Source organism: Pongo abelii, chromosome 18 (assembly GCF_028885655.2).
Source record: "Pongo abelii isolate AG06213 chromosome 18, NHGRI_mPonAbe1-v2.0_pri, whole genome shotgun sequence".
Lineage (NCBI taxonomy): Eukaryota > Metazoa > Chordata > Mammalia > Primates > Hominidae > Pongo > Pongo abelii.
This window is the reverse complement of record NC_072003.2, coordinates 69,363,459-69,383,867: the sequence shown is the minus strand read 5'-3', so window position 1 is coordinate 69,383,867 and position 20,409 is coordinate 69,363,459. Positions and strand designations below refer to the sequence as shown.

General features: G+C 43.2%; 1 protein-coding gene across 4 annotated transcripts in view; it reads right to left on the bottom strand.

Moving 5' to 3' along the window:
* The window catches only part of WWP2 (WW domain containing E3 ubiquitin protein ligase 2), a 178,285-nt gene that overhangs the window by 55,409 nt on the left and 102,467 nt on the right, over positions 1–20,409 (bottom strand). For all 4 annotated transcript variants that reach the window (XM_054533231.1, XM_063717117.1, XM_063717118.1 and 1 more), the window contains 1 exon segment: positions 13,541–13,668. In XM_054533231.1, the coding sequence (XP_054389206.1) occupies positions 13,541–13,668 (128 nt within the window).

Sequence of the window (20,409 nt, the reverse complement as noted above, 5' to 3'; positions counted from 1 at the left end):
GACTCATCTCTACAAATAATTTAAAAGACTAGTTGGGCATGGTGGTGCCCACCTGTGATTCCAGCTACTCAGGAGGCTGAGGGAGAATCACTGGAGCTAAGGAGATGGAGGCTGAAGTGAGCCATGATTGTACCACTGCAACCCAGCCTAGGTGACAGGGTGAGACCCATCAATCAACCAACCAACCAATCAATGGCTACTGTTTCATGTTAGTATTCCCTTTTCTAGTAAAGAGGCCTACCATTTCTTCAGTGTTTCTAGGCAACCCCCCTTTCCCGATCATCTGGCTGCCCTCTTCTAGATATCGTCTACTGCCTCTTCTAGCTAATCATATCAGGAACTAAACATAATAAATCACATACCATGAGGCCAGCAGAGTCAGATTACCAACTTAAATACCAGGTAACATTTCCAGAACACCAGCACGTGCAGGAAAGGTGCAAAGCACTTTAGATTATCTCATTTAGGCCTCACATGCAACCCCACAAGTTAGTTACAATTGATATCCCCACTTAACACTTAAGGAAACTATGGCTCAAAGAGGCTACAACACCTCTCAAGGTCATATAGCACCTAATTCACACCTTGCTGTCTGCCTCCAGAGCCTAAACCACTTGTCACTATGCTCCACTTCTCCCTCCCTGCACATCCTCTAATTCAACCGAAGATTATAATAACTCTTAGCAACCATGTAAAAATTGGCACACATGGAACTGGTGGTCAGCTGAAAGTCAAATTTCTTCATATGATGTGATGGATGCCAAGCTAGAGCTTAACCAACAGGTAAAAGCCTGATGCTAGAAATTGGCTATGATTTATTTACTTGTTTTCTCTGAAGTATATAAAATATTGCCTGGTACATAGGCTAAATTAGTTGTTTAATAAATGACTAAATCTTGTGCAATTAATGTTTCCCTAACAGAAATGCAAGGCTTGATATTTATATTCCTATTCTATCTCAGGCAAGCCAGTAAAACACAACAGATGGCAATTCACTTTATGCACATCTATACATTTTACTCAATTTAAAAAAAATACTATGACTTTTTTCAGAGCTAGATGAATTTATTATAAAATTTATTAGGAAAACTAAATACACAAGAATAGCCATGAACATTCTAAAGAAGAAGAATGGTGTGTGTGTATGTGTGTGTGTGTGTGTGTGTGTGTGTGTGTGTGTGTGTGTAGGAGGAGTTTGTAAAAGAGTGGTGTCTGTGTGTAGGGGAAGTTTCTAAATTATTAAAACATACTACAAAGCTACAGCAATTAAAACAATGTGGTACTGATGTATGAACAGGCAAGTGTCAATTAATAAGAAAGTTCAGAAATAGGCTTAAATAAATAATTCACTGAAGGCTGCAAAATAGTAATATTCTAATTCTACCACACCTTCTTCATTTATTAGCTACAATACTTCTATAAAGAGAAACTTCCCCTTATCAACTATTTGGCTTCCTGGAGGTTCAGTTTGTAAAGAAAAGGCAGGAGAATTGATTGCTTCTTTCCCTCTGTTTACCAGTCTTCAGAATGAGTTGATTTCCTTGCATCCTCTAAAAATGAACAATGAGGTTTCATTTTGTTTAAGAATCTTTATGAGGCACTGGATTCAAATATGTTTTAAAATATTTCAATCCATTGTTTTTTGTTTTTTGTTTTGTTTTTAAGATAGGGTCTTGCTCTGTCACCCAGGCTGGAGTGCAGTGGCACAATTATGGCTCACTGCAGCCTTGACCTCCCAGGCTCAAGCAATCCCCTTGCCTCAGCCTCTCAAGCCGCTGGAACTACAGGCTCATGCTACCATGCCTGGCTAATTTTTAGTTTCATTTTTTGTAGAGATAGGGTCTCACTATGTTGCCCAGGCTGGTCTCAAACTCCTGAGCTCAAGCGATCCTCCCACCTGAGCCTCCCGAAGTGCTGGGATCACAGGCGTGAGCCACTGCACCCAGCCTAATATTCTTTTTGATCCTAAAATTGTCCCCATCCTTGGCTGGACTTAGTGGGGAAAGGGGAGGTGAATGAAGCTCTTCAAGTTAGCTTCAAATACCATTGGAACATTCTAAGATAATTACTAAATGAAAAAGTGCAGAACAATGTATAATTGTGCTATCATTTGTGAGTTTGTATGCATACACATGTGTGTGTTTTTTCAAGGAATATATATACATACGCTTGTATATTCCAAGAATATCTTTGAAAGAACCACAAGAAACACAACAGTGGGCCTTGGGGGAGGAAACTGAAGGTGAGCAGAATAGGAAAAAGACATTCTTTATACTGTTTAAGCTTTTATTTTTTTAAAGTTTTAGTAACATATATGTACTACTATTAAAAATAATTATTACGAAATAGCTGACCATGAAAAGAACAAAAGCAGAGCCCCCATGGCATGCCAGGGCAGAAGACCCTCCAATCAACACTACTCAGATCTGACTGTTCATGCAGCTGCAAATCTAGTTAGAAAGGTTCCCTCTAGGGCTGTACATGTCCACAGGCCTAACCAAGAGCCTCTGAGTCAACCTGGTTCACCCATAGTAGCTCTTCTATTTAACAGTTTTTGCAGGGTGGGGTGCGGGGACGGAGAGCATCAGAAAGAATGGCTAACCGATGCTGGGCTTAATACCTAGGTGATGGGATGATCTGTGCAGTAAACCACCATGGCACATGTTTAACTGATGTAACAAACCTGCACATCCTGTACACGTACCCCAGAACTTAAAGTTGAAAAAAAAAAGTTTGTGCTATACCTTGAGTTCAGATTTGGAAATAGAAAAATATGAAGGCTAGATATCCTAGCATGGGCAAGCCTTCTGTGCCCATGAATACTCACAAGTACCCTTCTTCGGCTCTCAAAAAGTAGGAGTGAGTAAGTGAGTGTGTGTGTGTGTGTTTGTGTGTGTGCACATTCTTAGAACATGAAAGCCTGAAAGAACCTCAGGAGTCAATCCACCCCATCACAACTCACAGTCAGCAGAAATTAAGTTCTAACAATACATTACTGGCCCACAGTCACCCTGGTCAACCAGGGACAGGGCACCATACTCAAGTCTAATGAGGCTTCAAATAGAAAAACTGGATTGTCAAAGACAAGGAGTTACAAGTCCATCATGCCTTACAGAATTACTGTATTAATTTTTTTTTTTTTTGAGATGGAGTCTCACCCTGCTACCCAAACTGGAGTGCAGTGACATGATCTCGGCTCACTGCAACCTCCACCTCCTGGGTTCAAGCGATCCTCCTGCCTCAGCCTCCCAAGTAGCTGGGATTACAAGCGTGTGCCACCACGCCTGGCTAATTTTTGTATTTTTAGTAGAGATGGGGTTTTACTATGTTGGCCAGGCTGGTCTTGAACTCCTGACCTCAAGTGATCTGCCTGCCTCAGCCTCCCAAAGTTCTGGGAGTACAGGCATGAGCCACTGCACCCGGTCTGCTGTATTAACTTTTAACTCTATTCAATATAGCCAATGTTCTCTTTTAATCCTAATTATTTGATGTACACCCATATCTCCCCAAAAGGACTGCACCCATCTTGAGAGAGAGGGCAGATTTGTTTCCTGCATTTTTCACTACTTCCACTCTCTGTCCCTTGTGTTCTTGCTGCATCTCTTTGCCCACATCAGCCTTCTTCCCTGAACGCCCTCCCCACCCCTGCGGGCCAGGGAAAGCACTCCACACTGTGAAGCCCACAGCACCCGTGGTCTCAGCTACTCAGCCGCACAGCCCCTGTGACATGTGCTGTTTTGACTTTGCTGACGTGTGGTTTCAACTTCTTTTCTGGAACAAGATCATAGGGCAGAGGCCTTATCTTATATGCTTTACATTGTCCACAGTGCTTAACATTTGATAAATATTTGTTCAAGAAATACTTATTCACTAAGCCCAATAACCTAGCAAAAGAAAGATATTTGATTGAATGCGAGAGTTTTAAAGGGAAAAGAAAAGAAATAAAAAAAATTAAAAACTAAAAAATAAAAGAAAGATATTTGAAATACAACTACTTGACATTTGTATAACAATATCATTTACAAAACAGATTCTTTAGGCTGAGCGCAGTGGTTCACACCTATAATCCCAGCACTTTGGGAGGCCGAGGCAGGTGGATCACTTGAGGTCAGGAGTTCAAGACCAGCCTGGCCAACATGGCAAAACTCTGCCTCTACTAAAAATACAAAAAATTAGCTGGGTGTGGTGGCGTGTGCCTGTAGTCCCAGCTACTAGGGAGGCTGCGGCAGGAGAATCGCTTGAGCCCAGGAAGGGGAGGCTGCAGTGAGCTGAGAGCATGCCATTGCACTCCAGCCTGGGTGACAGAGTGAGACTGTCTAAAAAATAAAAAATTTTAAAAATTTAAAACCATAGGTTCTTTTTGTTTTATTTTGGAATAATTTTGGATATTATTTTCAGAAAATCTGAAAACATAGTATGGTCTTCACCCAGTTTCCCTTAATAATACTATCTTATACAATCGTGGCACATTTGCCAATGCTAAAATAATAATTACTATACTACTATTAACTAAACTCCAGACTTTATTTGGATTTCAACAACTTTTGCACTAATGTTTTGTTTCTGTTCCAAGATCCAACCCAGGATCCTGCATTGCCTTTAGCAAGTTTACTTTTATTAGCTCATTGATCCTCCCAATGCCCTTATGAGGAAGATATTATTATTTCCATTTCACTGCAGACAAAACTGAGGCTCGCAGAGGGACCACTCAGAGAGGCGTTGTGCAGTCAGCAAGTAGCAGAACCAGTACTCAAACCAGAACACCATGAAGTAAAAACAGTGGGCGTGGGGAGCGAAGATGGCTTCGATGTTTCCCAAATGGGAGGGAAAGTAGGGCACCAAAGACCGGGAAAGTGGGGTACCAAGGAGGGAAAGTGGGGTACAAAATGGTAAGCAGTAAGATGGCAGTTGCATGGCCTCTGCTTTCTATAACCTTGGGTATTTCACAAGGTTCCCTCTGTGATGTTGGTGAAACATTCCAACTTTATGAATCACATATTCATTCAAGACTGAGACACACTCTAGTCACAGTTAGCCAAAAAAAAGATCAGGAATTGGAAATTCTTTTGCTTAATCCTAGAGACACTGCCAGCCCACTATGTGTTCCAAGATGCTTAGGTGTGTGTGGTGTATCACAGGCTCGTGGTGGACACTCAGGACTTTTCGGCCCTGCACTCAGGCACGTAGAAAGCCAGCACCAATAACAACAGCTCTTTCTACTGAAGATCAGCTCGTAACATGTGGGCCACAGTAAAGCAGTTGGTGTCTTTCACCCGTGAAACACAAGCAACTGCACTGCCAAGGCAGCTGATCAGTCAGCTCTTCACGAGAGCAACCAAAACTGGACAAAGATTTTGTAATTAGCACGGCATGGGATGAGTGAAGCTCATATAAAGAAAAACGGTTATATTATGTGGGGAAAAAAGGAGCAAAACTTAAAAATGGACAAAGCCATACTGTGTTACCTGATTGATGGGAAGGTAAAATCCTTCCCCGGTTTATATACAGATGAACATGGTTCCTACTTACATCCTACTGTGCTTCAAAGAATTCAAAGTCTGAAATTTGTTTTGAAAATGTATGAATGACCAAAGAATATCATGGAGGAAGAAAAAGGCAAAACTAGCTCTTCCAGACATTAAAGAAAATACAATAACACATCAGTAATAAAAATCATATGGGACTTACTCAAAACAAGAAACAAATTCTCACTGTATGTAAGAATGTTAAAAGTGATCAACACTAAAAAAAAATCACAGTAAAAAATGACACTGTTTACTTAATGTCTTTGTGATAATAGGATCCCAGCATAGAAAATAATTCAGACCCAGTCCTCATTTTATATACATACATGTCTATATAATATATATTATGTATAAATACATATTTATAGTTATATATTATAGTGACATATATATCACTATAAATTCCAATGGGATATTTATTTTGATAACATCATGAAGAAAGCAAGCAAAACAGAAAAAAGTATTTATCTCTGCATATCCAATGTGGCCATAAAGAAAAAAAAAAGTATCTCATTTTATAGACAAGAACTTTTACATTATTGACGCAAAAAGTGAAATTATACACATTTTTTAAATGCGCAGGCCTAATTATTTTTAAAATTCTTAAATCCTTTTCTGCAATACTCACAGAAGTAAGATAAAATGCAAAACGGTGATATGGGAAAACTTACAAATATAACAGATAAAATTTGCAGCTACACAAAATTACCATACAAAATTACCATACAGAATTACCACAGTAATTCCACTCCTAGGTATACAACCAAAAGAACCGAAAGCTTGGGCTCAGATACTTGTACAGCCAAGTTCTCAGCCATATTATTCCAACAGCCAAAAGGTGGAGACAACCCAAATGTTCATCCACAGATGAATGGAGAAACAAAATGTGGTATGTACATACAATGGAATATTATTCAGCCTTAAAAAGGAAGGAAATTCTGATACACGCTACAACATGGATGAATCGAAAATGCCACACTAAGTGAAATAAGCCAGACATAAAAGGACACGTTAGTCCACTTATATGAGGTATCTAGAATAAGAAAATGCAGAAACAGGAGAATAGGGTTACCATGGGCTGCGGGTGGGGGGCGGGCAGGTTGGGGGGAAATGTTATTGTTTAATGGATACAGAGAATCCGTTTGGGATGATGAAAAAGTTCTAGAAATGGACACTGGTGGTGATAGTTACCCAACATTGTGATTGAACTTAATGCCACTGAATTACACACCTAAAAATTGTTTAAATGGTAAATTTCATGTTATGTGTTTTTTACTATAATTTTTAAAAATTAAAAGTGCTACTCTGATGAACACTTGAGTGATAAGAAAGTAAAACAGCCTTACCAAGAAAAGCGACAGGGAGAAGGTTTGAGTAGTCTGAAAAGAAGATCAAACCAGCCTTGACATTCTCTTAAGCCAAAGCCTAATCCGGAGCAAGACCTTAACTCTCTTCAATTCTATGAAGGCTGAGAGAGGTGAGGAAGTTGCAGAAGAAAAGTTGGAAGATAGCAAAGATTGGTTCATGAGGTTTAAGGAAAGATGCCTCAAACACAACATAAAAGTCCAAGTGAAGAAAATGCTGATGAAGAAGCTGCAGCAAGTTATCCAGAAGGTCTAGCTAAGATCATTGACAGGGTTGGCTACACTAAACAACAGCTTTCAATGCAGATGAAAGAGCCTTCCATTGCAAGAAGATGCTACCTTGGACATTCATAGATAAAGAGAAGTTAATACCTTCAAAGCTTCAAAGGACAGGCTGTCTCTCTTCTTAGCAGCTAACATTGCTGGTGATTTTAACTTGAAGCCAATGTTCACTTAACATTCTGAAAATCCTAGGGCCCTTATAGATTATGCTAAATCTACTCTGCTTGTGTTTTATAAATGGAGCAACAAAGCCTGGATCACAGCACATTTGTCTGCAGCATGGTTTACTGAATATTTTAAGCCCACTGTTGAGACCTACTGCTCAGGAAAAAATATTCCTTTCAACATATTACTGCTCATGGATAATGCATCTGGTTACCCAAGAGCTCTGATGGAGATTTACAAGGAGATTAATGTTGTTTTCATGCCCGCTAACACAATATCCATTCTGTAGCCCATGGATCAGGGAGTCATCTTGCCTTTCAAGTCTTACTATTTAAGAAATACATTTTATGGCTTGGTACAGGTGCTCACGCCTATAATCTCAGCACTTTGGGAGGCCAAGGTAAGTGGATCACTTGAGGTCAGGAGTTTGAGACCAGCCTGCCCAACATGATGACACCCTGTCTCTACTAAAATACAAAAATTAGCCGGACGTGGTAGCAGATGCCTGTAATCCCAGCTACTTTGGAGGCTGAGGCACAAGAATCACTTGAATCCGGGAGGTGTAGGTTATAGTGAGCCAAGATCATGCCACGGCATTCCAGCCTAGGCAACAGAGTGAGACTCCATCTCAAAAACAAAAAACGAAAAAAACAAAACAAAAAAACATGCCCCCAAAAAAACCAAATACATTTTATAAGGCTATAACTGCCTTAGATCATGATTCCTCTAATGGATGTGGCCAAAACCCACTAAAAACCTCCTAAAGGCTTAAGCCTACAATCTCAGCACATTGGGAGGCCAAGGCAGGCAGATCACCTGAGGTCAGGGGTTCAAGACCAGACTGGCCCACATGATGAAACCCCATCTCTACTGAAAATACAAAAATTAGCTGGGTGTAGTGGTGCATGCCTATAATCCCAGCTACTCCTGGGACTGAAGTAGGAGAATTGCTTTAACCCAGGAGGCGGAGGTTGCAGCAGTGAGCTGAGATCAAGCCACTGCATGCCAGCCTGGGCAACAAGAGCAAAACTCCATCTCAAAAAAATAAAAAAATTAAAAAAAAAAAAAAAACTAAAAAGGACTCACCATTCTAGATGCCATTAAGAACATTTGTGATTCATGGGAGGAGGTCAACATATCAACACAACAGGAGTTTGGAAGAAGCTCAAACCCTGATGGATGGCTTTGAGGGGTTCAAGATTTCAGTGGAGGAAGGAAATGCAGGTGTGGTGGAAATAGCAAGAGAGCTAGACTAAGAAGTAGGCCTGAAGATGTGACTAAACTGCTTCAATCTCATAAGAAGACTGGAATGGATTAGGAGTTGTGTCTTATGGATGAGCAAAGAAAGCAGTTTCTTGAGATGGAATCTACTTCCAGTGAAAATGCCGTGAACATTGTTGAAATGACAACAAGGATTTAGAATATTCCATATACTTAGTTGATAAAGCTGTGGCAAAGTTTGAGAAAATTGACTGCAAATTTGAAAGATTTTCTTTTTTTTTAAATTATTATTATTATTATACTTTAAGTTTTAGGGTACATGTGCACAATGTGCAGGTTAGTTACATATATATACATGTGCCATGCTGGTGTGCTGCACCCATTAACTAGTCATTTAGCATTAGGTATATCTCCTAATGCTATCCCTCCCCGCTCCCCCCATCCCACAACAGTCCCCAGAGTGTGATGTTCCCCTTCCTGTGTCCATGTGTTCTCATTGTTCAATTCCCATCTATGAATGATAACATGCGGTGTTTGGTTTTTTGTCCTTGCGATAGTTTACTGAGAATGATGATTTCCAATTTCATCCATGTCCCTACAAAGGACACGAACTCATCATTTTTTATGGCTGCATAGTATTCCATGGTGTATATATGCCACATTTTCTTAATCCAGTCTATCATTGTTGGACATTTGGGTTGGTTCCAAGTCTTTGCTATTGTGAACAGTGCTGCAATAAACATACGTGTGCATGTGTCTTTATAGCAGCATGATTTATAGTCCTTTGGGTATATACCCAGTAATGGGATGGCTGGGTCAAATGGTATTTGTAGTTCTAGATCCCTGAGGAATCGCCACACCACAATGGTTGAACTAGTTTACAGTCCCACCAATGGTGTAAAAGTGTTCCTATTTCTCCACATCCTCTCCAGCACCTGTTGTTTCCGGACTTTTTAATGACTGCCATTCTAACTGGTGTGAGATGGTATCTCATTGTGGTTTTGATTTGCATTTCTCTGACGGCCAGTGCTGATGAGCATTTTTTCATGTGTCTTTTGGCTGCATAAATGTCTTCTTTTGAGAAGTGTCTGTTCATATCCTTTGCCCACTTTTTGATGGGGTTGTTTGTTTTTTTCTTGTAAATTTGTTGAAGTTCATTGTAGATTCTGGATATTAGCCCTTTGTCAGATGAGTAGGTTGCGAAAATTTTCTCCCATTTTGTAGGTTGCCTGTTCACTCTGATGGTAGTTTCTTTTGCTGTGCAGAAGCTCTTTAGTTTAATTAGATACCATTTGTCAATTTTGGCTTTTGTTGCCATTGCTTTTTGTGTTTTAGACATGAAGTCATTGCCCATGCCTATGTCCTGAATGGTAATGCCTAGGTTTTCTTCTAGGGTGAAAGATTTTCTACTGTTGCTGAAATGCTATCAAACAGCATCGCATGCTACAGAGAAATCTTTGATGAAAGGGAGAGTCAACTCATGCGGCAAATTTCATGTTGTCTTATTAGAAATTTCTACAGCCACCCTGACCTTCAACAACCACCATCCTGATCAGTCAGCAGCCATCAACATCGAGGTGAGACCTTCCACCAGTGAAGAGATCTCCACTGGCTAAAGGCTCAGATAATTGTTAGCATTTTTAGCAATAAAGTATTTTTTAATTAAGGTGTATACATTTTTTAGACATAATGCTGTTGTACCCTTTATGGACTACAGTACAGTGTAAACATAACTTTTATAAGCACTGGGAAACCAAAAAATTCATGTGACTTGCTTTTTTGTGATATTTGCTTTATTGTGGTAGTCTGGAAACAAACCCATAATATCTTGAAGGTGTGCCTGTAATTTATGCCTTATGACAACTTATGAGATATATACTTTTGCTGTAATTTTTTTTTTTTTTTGAGACAGGGTCTCAACTCTGTTGCCCAGGCTGGAGTGTAGTGGTGCCACCTCAGCTCATTGCAACATCTGCCTCCTAGGCTCAAACGATCCTCCTGGCTCAGCCTCCTGAGTAGCAGGGACTACAGATGCATGTCACCACGCCCAACTTTTGCCCTAATTTTATAAATGAGAAAACTAAGACCTAGCGAGTCACTAGGCCTTAAACACATTAAAGATGAAGAATCGGAATCTGACCACGGCTGATGCAACTTCTGACTGATGTGTATGGAAATTACATTTAGGGAAGAAGTAAAATATGTAAATTTTGGGGCAAAGTCTTCAATAAAGAATTAGCAAGTAAATCATCCCATACAAGTCTCAATGAAGGGCTATGCCATTAGTCTATTTCTTGATTCCACCACTTCTAAAACTTAGAAATATAATATTTATACAGACAGGCTGCCATTCACTCTTGTTTTATAAAAATGGATACTTTATGGTTGTGACAACATAAAAAAACCACCTGGAACTCAGCTCCGGTTTGGCCTCAAATTTCTTTTTCATGCATAACTGCAGTGCACAGCCAAAAAAGGCTGCTAAATAAATCTCGCAAGTCTGTGGAAACTCTTCCAGGAGGCAGAGCTCCCCACCACCACCATCTTGGAACTGGTCCTCAGAGTTCTCACAGCAGCAGCCTGAGGGATGAAGATGTCCTCATTCACACCCTCAACCCCCCTCTGGTCTTGCGCTGCTGAAGAGGGGAGCTTCTGCCTGTTCCCCACGGCAAAGGTGACACTGTTCTGTACCCTTGGGGCAGACGTTATGAAGTACAGGCTGCCTGTGAGGTAAAGGTGAACCACCATCCCAGCAGAAAGGGGAGAGATGGACATCAAGCACTCAGCACTGGAGAGGGCAGAAATCCCTTCAGAGATGATCTTAGGAACAGGTTTGGGCATTGAGAGACACCACCATGAAACACTTCCAAGGCAGTCCGAGGTTAGAGACACCTGGCTTTTGAAGACACGGCTGGCACCTGCCTTGTCTGCTAGAACATAATGTTCCTAGAGATAAAGACAATAAGTAATGGTACCTAAAAATAAATGTAGGGGAAATACAGCTCTATTGAAATGTCCAAGAGTGACTCAAGGACCATCACCAAAGAAAATCCATTCACCAATAGTTTTTATAGGAAAAGTAGAGGTAGCTGCAGGAAACCATGATCTCAATAACACAGGCCCCTGGCAGAACAAAGCCGCTAGTAGCTCCGCCATGGCACCTGGGAATCAGCTAGTTCCTAAAAGCCAGTCCCCCGTCCCCATTTGTAAACACTGCCCTCCTCCACAAGCCATTGAGTTTTCTAAGCGAAAAATGCTTTCAGAGCTGCCTATGGTTCTCTATACCATAGCTCACGGCCATCACTTTGCTGTCTCCTTCACACAGACAGGAAGGCCAGGCTCAGTTACCACTGGATGTTCCAGCACAAGGATACAGTGGGTGGCACAGGGGCGCCAGGCAGCTGAGACGGCAGCCCTGGGACTCCCCACCTGCAGCTCCTCCTCTTCCCCAAGGCTCAGGGTGGGCTAGTCAGTTCACTCAAGTCCTTCAGGCAGGTCCCAAACTTCAGGGAGGAGGTCAGGCCACTGCACTCACAGTGCGCTTTGTAGGACACAGACCACACCATCTTGCAGTCCACTGAAGATGACAGGGTACCCAGGCAACAGCAGCAGCCACGGGGACTCTGAAGCCCCCATATGGTGCTGCCACAGAACTGAAGAGTATTACAAAGGAACCCAAATCAATTTCTTCCACTCAGTAAGTTTGTCACAGAGGTCACCTAACAATACCACAACAACACTTCCATGAAAAGGCACGCTGCTCTGGGTCTCCTGGCCTTTACGCCACACCTCTGCTGTCACGAGCATTAGAAAACTATCTCAGCGTCACTTACAAAATTTCAACACCTACATTCCTCTACCTACAATTCATCCAAGCGAAACAGCTACGTCCCGGCCCAGCTGCCCCAAATGAAGACAAACTACCAAACGACCAGCAGTCTCTAAAGATTTGACAATCTTTGAGAAGTTTAGAGAAATGAATGGGTTTGTTTTTTCTTTTTCCTTTTTGACTCTGTCCTGATGAGAGAGAGGGAGAGCAGGACGGAAAATGAGTTGTTTTGAAATAGGTCCTTCCCGTCTCACTTACGGGGAAGCAGAGCCAAGTGTGGGGAAGTTCTGTGCGCACGTGGACGGCACTGTCTCCTCTCAAATGGGGCCCCCATTGGGATGGCCCCAGCACACCCCTAAGTAGTTACCTGAAGTAGTTACCTGGCTTTGCCCTAGTCAGCATCTCAACCCATTTACTGGTGGTGCCATCATCTGACTCAGCTCTTAACAACAATACTTAGTCCTATATTTCCTTAGTCTGATAATTCCCTTACATGAAGGAAATAAAAAATATGCTATGTATAAATGAGATATCCTCCCCAACGTGAAATCCAATGCAGATAAGAAATGAATAGAAAGGCTAGGCACGGTGGCTCACGCCTGTAATCCCAGAACTTTGGGAGGCCAAGGCGGGCGATCACAAGGTCAGGAGATAGAGACCATCCTGGCTAACACAGTGAAACCCTGTCTCTACTAAAAATACAAAAAATTAGCCGGGTGTGGCGGTGGGCGCCTGTAGTCCCAGCTACTCAGGAGGCTGAGGCAGGAGAATGGCATGAACCCGGGAGGCGGAGCTTGCAGTGAGCTGAGATTGCGCCACTGCACTCCAGCCTGGGCGACAGGGTGAAACTCCATCTCAAAAAAAAAAAAAAAAAAAAAAAAGAAATGAATAGAAAGACAAGACTTTTTACTTCTGTGCAAATGAGTATTTTAGAAGAGCGCAGTCATATGGAGAATAACCTTGGCTGTACAGAATATGCCAGAGAGAAGAAGATGGGTCAGTAGAAAGACTGATGGATTCAAATCCAGTTTAGTCCTAGAGCCTTCTGACGCCCACCCTCTATTCTGACACAGTGGGCAGGATCCCGTGTCCACGTTAGAACGGGTGAGAGCCCACAGCTTCAGTGCAGGCTGGCGTGCAGTGCCATCACTCACCTGTGCCATTGGCCAAGCCACTGTGGCCTGAGTTCTTGACGGGCTGGCGGTGCCGGCTCCGAGCACCGGGGCTTTGCTCGCCGGTTGCTGGGGTTGTTCTGGCTGAAGCACCTGAATGTCTGTGCGTCCTGGGGGTTCAAAGTAGAAAGCAGACAGACATAAGTCACTGTGAAAAGGACAGAAGTGTTTCCTACCTAAGTCATCATATTCCCTTCTCCTGCCATTTATTGGAAACAAGACCTTTAATAGCCCCTCTAGTTTTGGACTCAACAGAAGCTGGTTCCAAGCACAGAGACCCAGGGAAGTTTCCTTTTTGGTAAAAGCTCAGAAGGTAACTTTGTGTAAACTTTTCCACTTCAAGTAAACAAATACAGAGTGAATTGCCCCTACATCTGAAATAATTGGCAGAATATCCTGTGACCATCACATTATTTTTATTGGGCTCAAATGTTACAAATAAACAAGAATCACCGGACAGGCTCAGATGAAATATTTCCCCCATTAGGCAAGAAGAGCTCAAAACTTATCCAAAGCAATTTTCTCTATAGCTAGAAAGATGATTCCCTTAGCAATAAAAGTCAAGGGGCATTAAACAACTTTCAGTCAATGCATATGTTGACACTTTTTGTTGTTGTTGTTTACTTGTTAGTTTGTTTAGAGACAGGGTCACACTCTGCTGCCCAGGCTGGAGTGGCACAATCATAGCTCATTGCAGCCTCAAACTCTTAGGCTCAAGTGATCCTTCTACCTCAGCCTCCCCAGTAGCTGGACTATAGGCACACAGCACCACAGCTGGCTCATTGTTTTATTTTTGGGGAGATGGGGTCTTGCTATGTTGCCAAGGCTGGTCTCGAACTCCTGAGCTCAAACGATCCTCCTGCCTCAGCCTCCCAAAGTGCTGGGATTACAGGTATGAGCCACTGTGGCTGGCCTAGACATGTTTTATCTAGAAAAGGTGACTCAACAATCCATCCAAGTAAATGAGAAGCAATGCAGAAACGGACCCAAATCACAAAGAAAAGTGTGGAATTTAGCAGCAGAAAACCTATCAGGCATCTTCAGAGAACACAAGGCAACAGGTAGCATGTGCTCTCAAGTTCTTTTTGCAGCTTGACTTTGCCCACTCAGTGAAAATGTCTAAGCCTCCCTGTCCTTCGGTTCATCTGTTTCACCAAACGAGGCTCTTCTACTACTAAGCATCTACTGCTTTGCAACTGTGAGATGGTTCAAATACCATCCAGTGAAGAAAAGATCACCCCTCTCCAGACAGAGAAACAGAGACCCAGAGACAATTTGTGCCATGCAACATGGGGCAATAAAACTACTCTCAACAATAAAGGTGGCTGGGCACAGTGGCTCATGCCTGTTAAATCCTAACACTTTGGGAGGCCAAGGCGGGAGGATCACTTGAGCCCAGGAGTTTGAGACCAGCCTGGGCAACATAATGAGACCCTGCCTCTACAAAAAATAAACAAAATTAGCTGCACTACTGGTGCATGCCTGTAGTCCCAGCTACTCAAGAGGCTGAAGTAGGAGGATCACTTGAGCCCAGAAGGTAGAGGTTTCAGGGAGCCAAGATCATGTCACTGTACTCCAGCCTGGGTGACAGAGTGAGTGAGAGTGTCTCCAAAAAAAAAAAAAGCCAGTAAATAAATAAAGGTAATAATAATGGCTACAGAAGTATATAATATTTACTGAACTCTAACATTATGTTCCAGGCACTGTGTGTGCTATGCATGTTACATATATTTTCTCATTTAACATGGGAACCCTAAAGGTAGATTAATATTATTATCCCCACTTTACAGATAAGCAAACAGACACAGAGAAGCTCTACAGAAAGTAAGCCAAATGATGCAAAGATTCATATACAGGCAGTTTAATGTCAAGAGCATAGGCTCTTAGGTCAGAAGATGGGAGAGGAAGCCTGAACTCAAGCTGAATTCCTCTTGGGCTATTTTTTTGCTGGTCATTTGGACAATGGTGAAATTAAGAGCTGTAACAGAAAGTTCCCCACTGGGAGGATCCACCCCCAGCAGAACAACTCTGCTGGGAGTCTTTGGTCCAGCATGTTGGGGTGGTCAACAGGAGGCTCCTTGAGGGATATGAACCACCTTCACTAGCTACCTTCTCTAAAGTAAGAAACAGAATTTGACAAGATGAACATAAACCAAAATCTTAACGGTCATTATCTTTGGATATTGGGAATACAGAAACCCTTTTGTGCTCTTCTAGATTTTTCCAGCTTCCTTCATTGAGCTTGTATACTTTTGAGTAAGGAAGAAAACATGAATTTTTGGCTGGGTGCAGTGGCTCACACCTGTAATCCTAAAGCTTTGGGAGGCTGAGATGGGATGGCACTTGAGCCCAGGAGCTTGAGACCAGCCTGGGCAACACAGGGAGACCCCATCTCTAGCAAAAAATTTTAAAAATTAGCCAGGTGTGGTGGCACGCCCCTGTGGTCCCAGGTACTTGGGAGGCCAAGGCAGGAGGATCACTTCAGCCTGAGAGCATGGCAAAAGAGTGAGACTTTGTTTAAAAAAAAAAAAAAAAAAAAAAAAAAGTTTAAGTTTTTCTTGCCCCCAATCCCCAACAAAAAAAAAAAAAAGGAGAAAAGGAGAAACGTAGCAAACTCTGGAGTCCCTCATACTTAAACACTGCATGGCAATGGAGACGGGGTATGACTGAGCTGTGGAAATAAAGACTCAATGTGGACTCTCTTTTTCCATCTTAACTTTTTCCCTGAGCTAATTTCATAAATCAAAAGCTGTTGGCCGGACGCGGTGGCTCATGCCTGTAATCCCAGCACTTTGGGAGGCCGAGGCAGGTGGATCACCTGAGGTCAGGAGTTCGAGACCAGCCTGGCCAACATGGCGAAACCCCATCTCTACTAAAAATACAGAATTAGCCAGGCGTGGTGGTGCGCGCTTATAATCCCAGCTACTTCAGAGGCTGAGGCAGGAGAATCACTTAGAAACCGGGAGGTGGAGGTTGCAGTGAGCCGAGATTGTGCCACTGCACTCCAGCCTGGATAACACAGAGAGAGACTCTGTCTCAACAACAACAAAAAGCTGTCAACCACACCTCAGTCAAAGATGAATATTTCTAAGTTCCCACTTCATGGGAAGAAATGTTCACCTTAAGCATTTCACCACAGCTCCTCCTCAAAAGTGGAATGAGCACAAATGAGTTCCAAAGGGAAAGGCAGGCAGCCCTCAGCAAGCTGGTGTGTGTGTGTGTGCGCATGTGTGCATGTGTGTGTGTATGTGTGTATATCTGTGCGTGTGCGTGTGTGTGCGTGTATGTGCACATGTGTATGTGTTGAGGGCAGAGAGATTGAGAGAGAAAATTGGTTAATAGAAGGTTTGTTTCAGCCAAGGATCCCTTTACTAGGATAAAAAGCCTCTCTGATTTGGAACTCGCAGCCCCCAGGAGCAAGCTGGACCCCTCAGGGAGCTGCAGGACCTGCAAGACGTGCACTGTCAACCCTTCAGACAGACCTGTCCATGATCAACTCCAGCCCCGGGTTCCTTGTCCCTCTGCAGAGCAGCTGGGCATGACAATAGGGTGAGTCCCATTACTCCCTGGCCCTGCCCTCCCTTCCCAGAAAGGGCATGTGGTTAGCGTGGAGAGAGAATACTTTCAGAAACACTTAACCACTAATGACAGCGGCTTACCCTGAATGATGGGCTGGGCAGGGCGGGATCAGCCCTAAGCTAGGGGCAGCTGGGACCACTTTGCATGAACTGCCACCTCCCTGCCCGCGGCCAGCCACCACCCCCCAACACACACACAAACACCACATCCCCTCTCCCCAGATTCTCCCCTTGCCCTAAATCTGGAGTTTCCAGTTTTTGGCTCTCGTGTTACCTTTAAAATAAGACACCTAAAAGGAAGAGAAGGTCTCAACATCTGAGGCAACTCCTCTCTTTGGCAGTTTCCTCTCTTGGAGAACTCACTCAACCCATAAAAGATGGGATCATATTGTGATGAAAAGCTGGCCCAGATGCTGAAACCACACATCGTGGGCCAAAATAGCACCCAGACAAATGCGGGGTGATGGCTGAGACAGCCAGGCTCAGCTCTGCCCATGACTTCAACCTTGGCCCAAGCCCCCTCACCATTTAGGGGGAAGGGACGAGTTATACAGCCCCCAGGACAGGCAGAAAGCAGTTAGAATGGCAGTGCCAGTCAGGCCAAACTCCACAAATGGTTTTAAGTCAACTCATTACAGAAATTCAGCTCTCTTTGTAGCACGCCCTTCTCAGGATGCAGTGTGTCCTCACCCAAGGTCCTCTCTCAAGAACTGAGGCCTCCTGAAGGCAGGCCAGCCACGACCAGGACCCACGTTCCCCAAAGCGGTTCTGACACAGATGAGGTCCACAGGACAGAGCTGCTCACTGACACTTGGCATTTAAGCTTTGATGGTCACAGCCCCGGCCTCCATCCTCAGCTACACCCTGACAGCCAGAGCCTTGGGTGTCATGGGACATCTGGTCTCGCCCTTCATGAGGGCCGCTGAAATGTACTCAATCATCCTTTTCTGAGTGTTAGGCCCCATTCTAGAGATAAAACAGAGTCCCTAACCTCAAAGAGCTTCCACCTTAGTGGAAATGCTGTGATTTGTAATTCTGCTCAGACACAAATTTCCATCATAGCACACAATGCTGCTTTGGGGAAGCCACCTGCTGGTGAGTGAGCCTGGCTGACCACGTGACAGTGTCACCTCAGTGCAGCCTTGTTGACCATTGCCACCTTTGCAACGGTTCATGTGGAGTAATTAAACAAAACAGGATTTTGTTTGTTTGGTTAAAAAGAAAAAAAAAAAAAAAACCTTGGCCAGGTGCAGTGGCTCATGCCTATAATCCCAGCACTTCGGGAGGCTGAGGCAGGTGGACCACCTGAGGTCAGGAGTTCGAGACCAGCCTGGCCAACATGGCAAAACCCCATCTCTACCAAAAACAGAAAAATTAGCTGGGCCTGGTGGCGCATGTCTGTAGTTCCAGCTACTCAGGAGGCTGAGGCAGAAGAATCACTTGAATCCAGGAGGCAGAGGTTACAGTGAGCCAAGATCGCACCACTGCATTCCAGCCTGGGCGACAGAGTGAGACTCCGTCTCAAAAATAAATAAATAAATAAATAAAAATGGAACTGAAAGCAAGACCTCAGGAGAGATATTTGCACACACAGGTAGACAACAGCATTATTCACAATAGCCAAGAGGTAGAAGCAACCCACCCTCGACGAATGGATAAAGTATGGTATATGCACACATATGAGTATTACTCAACCTTAAAAAGGAAGGAAATTTTGACACAGGCTACCACATGGATGAACCTCGAGGACATTATGCTAAGTGAAAGAAGCCAGTGGCAAAAAGACAAATCCTGTGTGGTTCCATTTAAATGGTACCTGGAGTAGTCAAACTAATTGAGTGAGAAAGTGGGATGATGGTTGCAAGGAGCTAGGGAGAGGGGGAAATAGGGAAGAAATTTGTAGAAAGCAAAAATATCTAATAAAATGAGGCTAGGTGCGTGGCTCATGTCTGTAATCCCAGCACTTTGGGAGGCTGAGGCAGGTGGATCAATTGAGACTGGCGCAGGCAACGTAGGAAGACTCCGTCTCCGTAAATAAATACATAAATAAAATGTGAAATATTTTTTTAAAAAGCATTTTGTGGCTTCATCAAAATTTTTAAACTCCTGCTCTTCTAAAGACACTGTCCAAAAAAATGAAAAGACAGTCCATAATAGTGAGAAATAATAATAAAATCCTAAGCTCCTCAACCAACTGAATGGACCCCCCTCTTGGCCAACAGGACCCCAGAGAAACCTTAAAAACCTTCATTCCCAGCCATGATGAGATGCGAGGTCAGAGACACCTCGTTACATCCCCTCCTTCCCTAGCCACCATGAGTCTTCCTTTCCTCAGTGTTGAACAAAAATCAACCCTCTCAAAAGACTTGTTCACTGCTGATTTCAACCAATGGCCTCACGCTGCCTTCCCCTTTGTGGTTTCCACACAGCAACTGACCAGCATTCCTTCCTGATAAGAGGCCACTGACTATGGTGTGGTTCTGGCCAGGCCACGGAGGCTGTGCACTCAGTGTCTTTCTGTCCTCTGCTTCACCTTCTGATGGACAGGGCCTAACTGTAATACATTTAAATATTAAGTGTCCATCTCAAAGGGAAACAAGGGACACAGGTAACAAACGTGTTAGTTTATGACACACGCATGTTATGTCCCCTTCATAAATATTTATAGCTTCTCCTATAACCTGATAAATATGTAAACTTAGCCAACCAGTTTAGCGCAAATTACTGTCTCATCTTTCCCTCCCTTGAAGTGCCTGCTTTTTGGTTTCAGGTAGAGGCTCCACTTCCTGCCTACAGGTTATGGTACCCCCGCCTTTAGAAATGAAGCTCTCTGTTCTAAATTTATAGAGTTTGTGACTTTTATGGTTGACAATATATATCTGATAAAGGAATTTTATCTAGAATTGATAGAGAACTCTTAAAATTCAGCAACCAGAAAACAACCCCAATATTTTTTAAATAATCAAAAGATTTGAGGCTGGGTGTGGTGGCTCATGCCTGTAATCCCAGCACTTTGGGAGGCTGAGGCAGGCGGATCACCTGAGGTCAGGAGTTCGAGACCAGCCTGGGCAACATGGCAAAACCCTGTCTCTACAAAAATAACAAAAATTTGCTAGTTATGGTGGCAAGCGCCTGTAGTCCCAGCTACTTGGAAGGCTGAGGCAGGAGGATGGCTTGAGCTTGGGAGGTGGAGGTTACAGTGAACCGAGGTCACGCCATTGCACTCCAGCCTACGCGACAGAGCCAAACCCCGACTAAAAAAAAGGTTTGAAC